A 13559-nucleotide genomic window follows, 5' to 3' on the forward strand; every position below is an offset into this window, starting at 1 on the left:
CCAAATTTTCGTAGGCGGCCTGGGTTAACCTTGTGCACATAGCCAACCTTGGCCTATGCGCATTGGGTTATAGTAGCGGTACACGGCTGGCGTCTGCATCTTTTCCATATCGTGAATAGTGCAGCGTCCCCTTGTTGGGCTCCATGGTGGGTGGCCGCCATCGCTGCTGAATCAAATTCCGCTATCATGCATAGAGCTTTCCCATTGATAACAGATCGTACAGCTTCAAAGCGCGTACGCACCGATGAACTGAACTTCCTTACTCGACCTAAAGAAGTATTCCCCCACTATCACGTAGTGCACTGTAATAAGACTGAGAAAACAACTAGAACCGTGTCGCCTTTCGTAGTATCTAGAACACTCACAGCCGCCTTAGGTGCTGGCTATAAAATAACCAAAATGTCCAGTGGAAATTTGCTTCTCGAACTTCATGACAAAGTACAGTTTGATAAACTAAAGAAACTCGCAACTTTCGGCGATATCCCTATCACTGTAACACGTACCCCACAGATCCATGAACTCCGCACGTGGAGTTGTATTAGACACAGATCTCACTGACCTATCCGAAACTGAACTTCTTGAAGGCTGGAAAGAACAAAACGTGACAAATGTGAAGCGAATTGTTATCAGAAGAAACAATCAGGAAATCCCCAGTAAACACCTAATACTGACATTTGCCACAAGCCAACTACCAGAGACCATACAAACTGGGTACACAAAGACAACCATGAGACCCTACATCCCAAACCCTCGACGATGTTTTCAGTGTCAAAGATTTGACCATGGCTCTCACAGCTGCCGTGGTCGACCTACCTGCGCAAAATGTGGTGCCCAAGGCCATGCCTCGGACACCTGCAATGAAACACCGCATTGTGTGAACTGCGATGGCGACCACGCTGCATACTCACGCTCGTGCCCTAATTGGAAAAAAGAAAAAGACATATCACTGAAGGTACGCGAAAACATTTCTTTCAAAGAAGCACGCAGAACGTGTTCGGCCTTTCATGGTCCAACATATGCTGATGCGGTGCGTCACGGGGCAGCGCCGCATCGGCCACCGCCACTGTCTCGGCCCACGCAAAGTGAGCCACAGGCCGTGGCGGCTGCCCCCGTGGTGGCGGCAGTCAAGACTGCTCCACCTACCAAGCCACTGACCTCGGCGACCCCAGGGTCGTCGGGTCAAACGACCACGCCTCGCCAGGCGAGGTCGGAAAAACGAACAACCAGCTCGCACTCGCGGGCGTCCAGTGTCTCAAACGAGGCAATGGACACAACTCCGGTACCCCCGGTACGGAAAGTGCGGCGTAGCTCCTTGGAGCGCGCAAAGAAAACGAAAAAGCCGATAACGGGGCCCGAGGACGGTCCTGTTACTTGAGCTCCAGCTTGCCACTGAAACCACAGCCACTTCCTTTCGTACACACAGCACCACCTTGCTTCCAATATGGAAACCCAAATTGTACAATGTGTAGAGAAGCACTGGAACGTTGTAATGGGCCGTCCTCTCCAGCGCCAATTCAGAGAATGGTGAGAGCTCTATTTCGGCTGGTGCGCAATGAATGACGGCGTCGTGGCGGGAGAGAAAATCCCATCCTAGGATGACGTCGTGAGAGCAGGCAGGAATTATGATCAATTCGACGGCGTACAGAGCATCCTGAATAATGACGCGAGCTGTGCACACCGCTGTTGGGCGAATCCTTTGGGCGCTGGCTGTACGGAGGGAGAGCCCGGAAAGCGGCGTCGTCACTTTTCGCAGTAGTCGGCTAAACTTGGCGTCCACAACGGATACGGCGGCTCCAGTGTCGATAAGGGCAGATGCGCGAACACTGTCCACAAACACGTCAATCACGTTCGAGGGGCTTCGCTTAGGGCTTTCGCAGTTCGATAGCGTCGCAGCCCTTGCCTCGTGGACTGCGACGACTAGTTTTCCTGGTCGCGTGAGCCCGGACGTGGCCGCATCTGCGACAGTGAGCGACGTCGTGGAGACGGTGAACGGCGGGTAGATGGTGCGGGGCGGGACGTCGGTGACATAGGCGGCGCTTGGTCATAATAAGGGCTGCTTGATGAGCTGGCCAGGGTTGATGCGACCCGAGGCGGCTGCACGCGATTGCAGTAGCGTGCGACGTGACCGGCGCAACCGCACGCAAAGCAAATGGGGCGGTTGTCGGAAGTGCGCCAGCGGTTTGCGGGTCCCATCCATGTCGCAGAACGGGATGGACGAGGCGGCTGCTGACATGAGTGCATTGTGGGCAGCAGTCGGGGCCTGGGGACGACGTCAACGTATGTAGGCGGCGCAGCCGCGTCGAAGGCCTGTGGTCCGACGACGGCTTCGGCGTAACTCCGCGGGCCAGCCTCAGGAATCGCTGGGGGCGGCCTGGCTACAGCTTGCGCGTGGCTTAGTGGTGCAGGCACTAGAGGCGACTGGTGGTATTCGGGAATGACCTCCGCGATTTCTTGCTGAATCGCTCGGCGGAGAGGAGGCAGAAGTGTAGTTGGCGGCTGGCCAACATGCTGCGGTGGAGTGAAAGCCAGTAGAGAGACCTGGCGGGCAATTTCCTCACGCACGAACGACTTGATTTCGGCGAGCAAGGTGGAGTGGTCAGGAATTGCCGACAAGCCTGCGAGATCAGCATCGCGTGATGGCGGTCGACGGGTCATCAAGCGCTGCCGGCGCAGCTCCTCATAGCTTTGGCACAGGGTAATTACCTCTGCCACTGTGCGAGGGTTTTTGGCCAGCAGCATGGTGAAGGCATCGTCGTCCATGCCTTTCAGAACATTCCTGATTCTGTCAGACTCCGACATGCTCGCGTCGGCTTTCTTGCACAGGTCAAGGATGTCTTCGATGTAGCTCATGAACGACTCCCCTGCCTGCTGAGCTCGTTCATGTAAGCGCTGTTCGGCTTGAAGCTTACGAACGGCAGGGCAGCCAAACACGTTGACGATCATCATCAGCCTGTCTACGCCCACTGCAGGGCAAAGGCCTCTCCCATGTTCCGCCAATCAACCCGGTCCTGTGGTTTCTGTTGCCACGTTATACCTACTGTTGAGGCGTTTATTGGACGGTAGTCGGCGACGATATTCAATGGCGACAGTCAAGGCACAAAAACGGACTCAGAGCGCGAGCGCGAAGAGCCAAAGGCGACGACCCACTAGAAGGCTATAGAGAGCGCAACCCATTACTTATTAAAGGCTTCGCTACAATTTCCCCGGGTACGAAAAGGGAGCCGTCCGGCGACCTAACAGCTCGTCACTATGAGTGGGTCATAGTAGGCTTTGAGACGCTCCACGTTGACGATGTCGCGCCCTCGACGGCGCATGTCCGAAGATGGTTCGATGGGTTCGATCACGTAGTTGACCGGGGATGTGCGCTCGACGACCCGGTAGGGGCCTTCGTATTTCGGCAGTAGTTTTGCAGAGAGGCCAGTTGCAGTGGTAGGGACCGAGAGCCATACGAGCGCTCCAGGGAGGAACGTGGACTCAGAAGTGGTGGTTCCACCGCGAATGCTCTTCTGCCGCTCTTGTTCCTGCGTTGTAAACGTCTTGGCAAGCTCGCGACACTCTTCCGCAAGCCTGGCTGTGTCAGATATCGGCGCACACTCAGTTGAATCCGGCTTGTATGGGAGTATCGTGTCGATGGTGTGCGACGGGTGCCTTCCGTACAATAGGAAGAAGGGTGAAAAACCAGTTGTGCTTTGAGGGGCGGTATTATAGGCGTAGGTGACGAAGGGCAGAATGGCATCCCAATTTGTGTGATCGGCGGCGACGTACATTGAGAGCATGTCGCCGAGCGTGCGGTTAAAGCGTTCGGTGAGCCCATTCGTCTGCGGGTGGTAAGCAGTAGTTTTGCGGTGAACAGCACGGCACTCTTTTAGAATGGCTTCGACGACTTCCGACAAGAAGACACGGCCTCGATCGCTGAGAAGCTCCTGGGGTGGACCGTGACGCAGCATGAATCGGTGTAGCAGGAAGGAGGCAACATCGCGCGCTGTAGCCGCTGGTAGAGCGGCGGTTTCGGCGTATCGCGTAAGGTGGTCAACGGCGACGATGGCCCAGCGGTTACCAGCCGATGTCAGAGGAAGTGGTCCGTACAAGTCGATGCCCACGCGCCCGAACGGACGGTTCGGGCAAGGTAATGGTTGTAGACCGGCGGGTGACACGTGCGTTGAAGGTTTTCGGCGTTGGCAATCGAGGCAGGAGCGAACGAACTTCTGCACGTAGCGGTACATCCCTCGCCAGAAGTATCTTTGTCGAATGCGGTGGTAAGTTTTGGATACCCCAGAGTGCGCGCATTGTGGATCAGAGTGGAAAGACTCGCATATTTCAGAACGCAGACTGCGGGGTATCACAAGTAGCCACTGGCGGCCGTCGGCGTTGTAATTGCGTCGGTGCAGTAGGTCGTCACGAATGGTGAAATGGTGGGCTTGACGACGCAACGCGCGAGTGGTTGGTGTTGCCGACGGATCAGTGAGCAAGTCTATAAGCGAGACGATCCATTTATCCTTGCGTTGTTCGGTAGCGATGGTGTGAACGTCGATGGAAGAAACAACATTGTTAGGTACCGAGCAGGGGGCATCGTCGTCAGGCAAGGGAGAGCGCGAGAGGGCGTCGGCGTCAGCATGCTGGCGTCCGTTGCGGTACAGCACGCGAATATCGTAGTCCTGTAGGCGAAGTGCCCAGCGGGCGAGGCGGCCTGAGGGATCCTTCAATGACGACAACCAGCATAGTGCATGATGGTCGGTGATGACATCAAATGGGCGGCCATATAAATAGGGTCGGAACTTTGTAAGGGCCCATATGATCGCCAGGCATTCCTTTTCGGTGACGGTGTAATTGGTCTCGGCTTTAGTAAGCGTACGACTTGCATATGCCACGACATATTCAGGGAATCCTGGTTTGCGCTGCGCAAGGACAGCGCCAAGGCCAACACCGCTGGCGTCTGTGTGTACCTCTGTAGGGGCCGTAGGGTCGTAGTGGCGTAGTATGGGAGGCGACGTCAACAAACGACGGAGCTTTGCGAAAGCGTCGTCGCACTCCGACGACCACGAATGGAGGGGCCCGTGACTTCCGAGGAGCTTCGTCAGCGGTGATATGATAGTCGCAAAGTTTCGAATGAAGCGCCGAAAGTAGGAACACAGTCCTACGAAACTGCGCAGTTCTTTGACGGACGTAGGTTTCGGGAACTCGGTCACGGCCCGAAGTTTGGCTGGATCGGGGAGAATTCCGTCCTTGGACACGACGTAGCCGAGTATTGTCAGCTGCCGTGCTGCAAATCGGCACTTCTTCAAATTCAGTTGCAGACCAGCGTCGCTCAAACGCGTCAACACATGCCGGAGGCGTTGAAGATGCGTGGAGAAGTCTGGAGCGAAAACGACGACGTCGTCGAGGTAGCACAAGCACGTGTGCCATTTCAGGTTGCGCAGAACAGTATCCATCATGCGCTCGAAGGTGGCGGGCGCATTACACAGCCCAAACGGCATGACGTTGAATTCGTACAAGCCGTCGGGCGTGACAAAGGCGGTCTTCGGTCGAGCGTCATCAGCCATAGGTACCTGCCAGTACCCTGAGCGCAAATCGATAGACGAAAAGAATTCGGCTCCTTGTAGGCTGTCAATCGCGTCGTCTATTCGCGGTAGAGGATACACGTCCTTACGAGTGATCTTATTGAGTCGTCGGTAGTCCACACAGAACCGCACAGAACCGTCCTTCTTCGCAACAAGTACGACAGGAGACGCCCAGGGGCTGTTAGATGGTCGAATAACATCGCGTCGAAGCATGTCGTCGACTTGCTCGTTGATTACGCGGCGTTCTGTGGGAGATACGCGATATGGACGTTGCCGCAGTGGTGGTTGGGCGCCAGTGTCGATGCGATGCGTAACGGTGGACGTGCGGCCGAGAGAAGTTTGAGCAATATCGAAAGAAGCGCGAAATTCTTCCAAGAGGTCTAGAAGCTGGGAACGCTGGACCGGCGTAAGGTTTTCAGCAATGGAAGAAGCAAATACATCAGCGGGCGATGAACCAGACGTGGTAACAGAACTGAGCATGCCGGAACTGGGGCAGTGCGTGCCATCTGGTTCGTCCATAACTTGTGCGTCTTCGAGGGGTTCCACGCTGCCGAGACATTCTCCTCGCACCAACGTAACACTGTACGGAGATGGGTTGATAACAAAAATTGACGTGCTGCCCTGAGTGACTTGCACGGTCGCGAAGGGCACCAGCAAGCCTTTCCTCGTGCAAACACGGTCAGAAGGCGAGAGGAGGGCGACGGTGTCGGAGAGACTGGCGCAGTAGACGGACACGGCCGTTGACGAGTATGCAGGCAGTTTGGTGTCGTCTTTGACGAGTACCTTGCTCACAGACGATGGACTGTCAGCCGGCGTCAGGTCAGAGAATGGTGAGAGCTCTATTTCGGCGGGTGCGCAATGAATCACGGCGTCGTGGTGGGAGAGAAAATCCCATCCTAGGATGACGTCGTGAGAGCATGCTGGAATTATTATCAATTCGACGGCGTACAGAGCATCCTTAATCATTACGCGGGCTGTGCACACCGCTGTAGGGTGAATACTTTGGGCGCTTGCTGTACGGAGGGAGAGCCCGGGAAGTGGCGTCGTCACTTTTCGCAGTAGTCGGCTAAGTTTGGCGTCAATAACGGATACGGCGGCTCCAGTGTCAATAAGGGCAGATGCGCGCACACCGTCCACAAACACGTCTAACACGTTTGATGGGCTTCGCTGAGGGCTTTCGCAGTTCGATAGCGTCGCAGCCCTTGCCTCGTGGACTGCGACGACTAGTTTTCCTGGTCACGTGTGACCGGCCGTGGCCGCATCGGTGACAGTGATCGGCGTCGTGGTGACGGCGAACGGTGGGTAGATGGAGCTGGGCGAGACGACCGTGACATAGGCGGCGGTGATTCGTAATACGGGCGGCTTGACTGGCTGGGGATGGCTGAGGCTACACGAGGCGGCTGCACTCGATTGCAATAGCGGGCGACATGACCGGCGCAACCACACGCGAAGCAGATCGGGCGGTTGTCAGAAGTGCGCCATCGGTTCGCCGGGGTAGGTCCCATCCATGGAGCAGGACGCGGTGGACGAGGCGTCTGCTGATACGACTCCATGATGGGCTGCATCGGTGGCCTAGGTATGGCGTCGGCAAACGCAGCCGGCCCACTCGCTTCGAAGGCTTGAGGTCTGGCGACGGCTTCGGCGTAAGTAAGTGGGGCAGCCACAGGAATCGCTTGGGGTGACCTGGCTACAACCTGCGCGTAACTGAGCGGCGCAGGTGCCGGATGGGGCTGGTGGTATTCCGGCATGACCTCCGCGATTTCCTGCTGAATAGCGCGGCGTAAGGGAGCCAGCAGCGTGGTCGACGGCTGTTCAACATGCTGCGGGTGAGGGAAGGCCAGTAGGGAGAACTGGCGGGCAATTTCCTCGCGCACGAATGACTTGATCTCGGCGAGCAAGGCGGACTGATCGGAAATGGCCGACAAGCTTGCGAGATCGGCGTCGCGTGATGGAGGTCGACGGGTCAGCAGTCGCTGCCGGCGCAGCTCCTCGTAGCTTTGGCAGAGCGTGATCACCTCGGCATCGTCGTCGATGCCTTTCAGAACGTGGCGGATCTTGTCAGACTCAGGCATGGCCGCGTCAGCCTTCTTGCACAAGTCCAGGATGTCTTCTATGTAGCTCGTAAAGGACTTGTGGCGATGGGCGACCTCACAGACCGGCGAAGTCTCGGTCTTGCCAGAGAGAGAGAGAGCGAGCCCGACACGACCGCCTTGACCAGAAGTATTTTAATCTCCTTTCTTTCGAACGCCAGCGCGCGCAGGCCCGTGGCAGCGGCACCTGCCTCGTGCAACAGCGAGCGTCTCCGTCCTCTTCTTTGCGACGCCGCTGCTGCCGCTACAGAGGGCTCCCCCCCTAGAGAGGAGGAAAGTCCGACGAGCGATCATAACTCCAGGTGACACGGGATGTCTTGGGTGTCGCATGAGAAGGCAGCGATCCGGGACGCAGTAGCGTTGCGTCGCACGATGGTGGGGCCGATGGCAACGTTGCTTCGAAATAGGCAGGCTTGATACGTTCGAGAGCGATTGTGTCGGGCCGGCCGTTGACGTTAACGACGAATGTCGACGGACGACGCTCCAGAACTCGATACGGCCCGGAGTAGTGCGGCTGCAAAGGCTTCCGCACAGCACAGTTGCGCACGAAAACGTGTGTAGCAGAGGTGAGCTGCGGAGACACGTAAGGAGCTCTCGATTCGTGCGGGCGTGTAGGCACGGGGCGTAACTGCTGGAAGATGTTTTGCAGGTCGGAAACGTAGTCTCCGGCTAATGGCACAGGTGTTTTGGCGGGGGCTTCGAAGAAGTCGCATGGCAGGCGTAGCGAACTGCCGTAGACCAACTCGGCGCAGGAACAGCCCAGATCGCTTTTGATGGCAGTTCTAATGCCAAGCAAAACGAGTGGCAGTTGAACGACCCACTTCTCTGGTGATCCTTGTGCCATGAGGGAGGACTTTAGATGCCTGTGGAAACGTTCGACCAGCCCATTGGTTTGTGGGTGGTAAGAGGTCGTGCGAAGGCGTGTCGTTCCGAGAAGCTTGAGGAGTTCGTTGAAGAGCGCCGAATCAAACTGCCGACCGCGATCGGTGACTATGGTAGACGGGCAGCCGAACCTCGCAATCCATGTCGACACGAAGGCTGCTGCAACTGTGGACGCTGATATGTCGGTGATGGGTGTAGCTTCTGGCCACCGTGTGTAGCGGTCGATGCATGTCAGTATGTAGCTGTAGCCCTTGGAAGGTGGGAGAGGGCCGACCAGGTCCAAGTGTACGGTGTCAAAACGCGCGTCCGGTGGAAGGAAGGACTTCGCAGGTGGAATAGGATGGCGCTGGATCTTGGAGCGTTGACACGGCAAACAACAGCGCACCCAGTCGCGAACTTGGGCGTTTAGCCGAGGCCAAACGTAGCGACTGGAAATGAGCTTCTGTGTAGCGCGAATTCCGGGATGCGACAGACTGTGTACAGCATCGAACAGGCGTCTGCGAAGCGGTTCCGGGATGAAAGGTCGGGGTGTGCCGGTAGAAGTATCACACACTACCGATGTACCATCTGAAGTCAAAACGACGTCCTCCAGCTTCAGGGACGTTGACGAATTTCGGAGGGTACGTAGCTCGGTGTCGTCACGCTGGTGAGTAGCGAGTAGGCCGACGTCGATAATGGAAGGCTCTGCAGTTGCTGTGGAGACTGCATCGACGCGGCTCAGAACATCGGCAGGAATGTTGTCGGTGCCTTTGACATGACGGAACGTTGTGGTAAACTCCGAGATGTAGGAGAGATGTCGACTCTCGCGAGGCGAGTAGTAGGACGCAGATCGGTTCATCGCGTGCACAAGGGGCTTATGGTCGGTCAGGACGCTAAACTGACGACCTTCTAGGAAGTGCCGGAAGTGTCGAACAGCCAAGTACACGGCGAGTAGCTCGCGTCCGAAAACGCTGTAGCGGCTCTGTGCAGGCTTCAGCTTCTTTGAAAAGAAAGCGAGTGGATGCCATGTACCATTGATGAATTGCTGCAAAACGGCGCCGACAGCGCTGTTCGAGGCGTCTGTCATGATAGCAGTCGGTGCATCTGGTTTCGGATGTTTCAGGAGTGTTGCACTGGCGAGGGCACTCTTGACTCTTGTGAACGCGTGGGCGGCCTCTTCAGTCCACTGAAGCGTTTGGTTCCTTTTGGAGTTGAGAAGACCGTCTAGAGGGGCGACCAGTCGTGCACAATCGGGTATAAACCGTCGATAGAAATTGACGAACCCGAGAAATTGTCGAAGTTTGGTCATCGTTGTCGGTTGTGGGAAATCTTCGACGACGCGAATCTTGGACGGCAGTGGTCGAATGCCGTTCGCGTCGACTACGTGTCCAAGGAACTCGAGTTCCTGTCGACCAAATTCACTTTTGGCGGCGTTGATGACGATTCCGCGGCTGGCGAGGCGGGAGAATAACAACCGCAGGTGTTGAACATGTTCTTCAGCGGAAGGACTTGCGACAAGGAGATCGTCGATATAGGCAAAGACGAATGGCAAGCCTCGGGTGACGGAGTCGATGAAACGCTGGAACGATTGGCCAGCGTTCCGTAGGCCGAAGGGCATGCGGAGGAATTCAAAAAGACCGAAAGGTGTGGTGATGGCGGTCTTCGGGATGTCTTCTTCGGCGACTGGCAGTTGATGATAGGCGCGAACAAGATCGATCTTAGAAAAGATCGTCGCACCGTGCAGTGCTACCGTGAAGTCCTGGATATTCGGAAGCGGGTAGCGATCAGGAACTGTGATGTTGTTGAGCGCCCGGTAATCGCCACATGGGCGCCAATCCCCTGACTTCTTCGGCACCATATGAAGCGGAGACGCCCAGTTGCTAGAAGAAGGTCGGATGATCCCGAGTGCGAGCATGTGCTCGAACTCCGCGCGGGCAACCTTGAGTTTCTCAGGGGACAAACGCCGAGGTCGAAAATAAACCGGAGGGCCGGAGGTGACGATGTGATGGCAAACGTCGTGTTGGACCGGTTGCGTCCAGTCCGGCTGGCGCGTCAAAGTGGAAAACTCACGGAGGAGCTCGGCGAAAGGTTCTTCCAGCATAGAAGATATGGGCGCGATCGGCGATGTGGTTGTTGCAAGGGAGCCGGTAACGGTCAGGTGGGTAACAGAGTCGATAAGATGACGGTGTTTCACGTCGACAAGGAGTCCATAGTGGTGCAGGAAATCAGCTCCGATGAGGGCGCGTCGGACATCTGCAACCAGGAAAATCCAGCGAAACGCTCGTCGGAGGCCAAGATTGAGCATGACGGAGCGTGATGCGTAGACTGGAATCCTGGTACCGTTGACAGCTTGCAAAAACGACACAGGTGTCGTTTTTCGGTCGGAGCGTTGAGCAGGAATAATGCTTACGTCTGCACCAGTGTCGACAAGGAAACGTTGTCCTGTGGCTCTGTCCGTGAGGTAGAAGAGGCGACTTGTATGCTGGGCCGGACCGCTGGTCGCCGTCAGAGGTCGGCCGGCCTGTTTCCCTGCCACGCACAAGGACGGCGGCAGTGACGAGCGTCGTTTCCAAAACGGCGATGGTAGCAGCAGATGCCAGGCGTTGGTGACGCGTCACGGCTAGTGGTTGTGCGTCTCGGCTTGCTGGAACTTCGGTGGCGTGAACGGTGAGGTGACGCGCGGCGATGTTCTGCTGCAGAGACGATGCGTTCGAGACGCTCACACAGGGCGTCGAGCGGTGACTGGGCTGTCGAAGAAGACGGCAGAGTTCGCAGCGTTGTGGTACTCTCACCAGTCGACGGTGTCGTGGCTGCGATGGCTGGCGAGGCTACTTCCATCACCTTGTCGGCCAACGCGGCAAGTCCGGTGAGGTCCATGGTAGAAGCTGTTGCCAGAACCATCTGCACGTTAGCCGGCAGTCGTTGTAGAAAGAGCTCGCGTAACAGCGCGTCGTCGACGGATCCCGCGTTGTCTCCGAGCAGCTGCTTCATTCGGCGAAGAAGTTGGCTGGGGCGTCGGTCGCCGAGTTCTTCAGCGGACAGAAGCTGCTGTATGCGAGCACGCTGTGAAACTGCCGTGCGCTGTAGCAGGGTCGTCTTGAGATCGTCGTAGGCGTTCGCAGACAGCGGGTTGCTCAACAGATCCGCTACTTCGTCAATGGCGGTGGGCGAGAGTGCCGCAACAGCGTAGTGGAACTTCGTAGCTTGGGAGCGGATACCAGCAACTTGAAATTGTGATTCCGCCTGAAGAAACCACGCCGAAGGATGCTGGTCCCAGTACTGAGGAAGGCGGACAGCGATGGCTGAGCAGGAAGGCTCACCGCGTCGCTCGGGAAGGTTCTGGTCTCGAGAACTTGTACCGTCAGTCTGTTCCATGGTCGCTTCTGCCACGGAAACGTATGGCCACGATCACGTCCGGGTCACCAAACTGTGGCGATGGGCGACCTCACAGACCGGCGAAGTCTCGGTCTTGCCAGAGAGAGAGAGAGCGAGCCCGACACGACCGCCTTGACCAGAAGTATTTTAATCTCCTTTCTTTCGAACGCCAGCGCGCGCAGGCCCGTGGCAGCGGCACCTGCCTCGTGCAACAGCGAGCGTCTCCGTCCTCTTCTTTGCGACGCCGCTGCTGCCGCTACAGACTCACCGGTCTGCTGAGCTCGTTCACGTAAACGTTGTTCGGCTTGCAGTTTACGAACGGCAGGGCGGCCAAACACATCGATGATGGCGGTCTTGAAAGCAGACCACGTGGGAAACTCGGTGGTGTGGTTGTTGTACCACAGGCCCGCCACACCCGCGAGGTAGAAAACCAGGTTGCTGAGTTTGCCTGCCTCGTCCCATTTGTTTGGTACGCTCACACGCTCGTACATCGCAAGCCAGTCCTCAACATCGGTCCCATCCGCGCCGGTGAAGATAGGAGGGTCGCGGATGCGGGGGACACCGGGGCATGCGGTCGTTGTGGAAGGAGACGTTTGCTGAGCAGCGTCTTGAGGCATGGTAGTTGGTAGGGTACGGGATCTCAGCTCCAGGGGCATCGAATAGGAGCACAGCACTCTCCACCAATTTGTTGAGGCGTTTATTGGACGGTAGTCGGCGACGATATTCAATGGCGACAGTCAAGGCACAAAAACGGACTCAGAGCGCGAGCGCGAAGAGCCAAAGGCGACGACCCACTAGAAGGCTATAGAGAGCGCAACCCATTACTTATTAAAGGCTTCGCTACACTACAAACTTCTTAATCTCATCTACCCACCTAATTTTCTGTCTTCCCCTCACGCGTTTGCCCTCTCTTGGAATCCAGTCAGTTACCCTTAATGACCACCGGTTATCCTGCCGACGTGCTACGTGGCCGGCCCATATCCACGTTGACGATGGCGGTCTTGAAATCGGACCACGTCGGGAAATAGGATGCATGGTTGTTGTACCACATGCCTGCCACACCCGCGAGGTAGAAAACCAAGTTGGTCAGCTTGCCTGCTTCGTCCCATTTATTGGGAACACTCACCCGTTCGTATATCGCGAGCCAGTCCTCCACGTCAGTGCCATCCGCGCCGGTGAAAACAGGAGGGTCGGGGATACGGGGGACGGATACGCTGATGCGCCTTTACAAATGGAACGTCAGAGGACTGCTGAGAAACCTCGACGATATCCAAGAAATCCAAACACACCAACTTTCTACGCAGTTACATTATTTTCCGAAAGGACCTGGATGATGTCATCGTGTCATCCGGTGGTGTAGCAGTTATCGTTAATCAAGGAGTAGCGTGTACACACTTACCACTCCAAACGTCCCTTGAGGCAGTGGCTGTTCAAGCTGTTCTTCTGAACAAACTCGTCACCATTTGCTCTCTTTATATACCTCCGCAACACCCACTGAATAAACATGAATTCCAGTCCTTAATGGATGAACTTCCAGAACCGTATCTGGTCCTTGGGGACTTTAATGCACATAGTGGTCTAAGGGGTGACTCTCGCTGCGATGCTCGAGGTCGTCTGATTGAACAGTTCCTCTTCTCTTCCGGCGCATGTCTCTTTAACCAAAAAGAGCCAACAT

At 56.4% G+C, this 13559-nt stretch overlaps 1 protein-coding gene across 1 annotated transcript; it reads right to left on the minus strand.

Moving 5' to 3' along the window:
- Positions 1-11014: 11014 nt before the first annotated feature.
- Positions 11015-11884, minus strand: LOC119395569 (uncharacterized). Its single transcript, XM_037662548.2, has one exon. The coding sequence runs from the start codon at positions 11882-11884 to the stop codon at positions 11015-11017; it is 870 nt and encodes a 289-aa protein (XP_037518476.1).
- Between the last annotated feature and the right edge of the window lie 1675 nt (positions 11885-13559).

This window comes from Rhipicephalus sanguineus, chromosome 6, assembly GCF_013339695.2.
Source record: "Rhipicephalus sanguineus isolate Rsan-2018 chromosome 6, BIME_Rsan_1.4, whole genome shotgun sequence".
In the NCBI taxonomy this organism is placed as follows: Eukaryota; Metazoa; Arthropoda; class Arachnida; order Ixodida; family Ixodidae; genus Rhipicephalus; species Rhipicephalus sanguineus.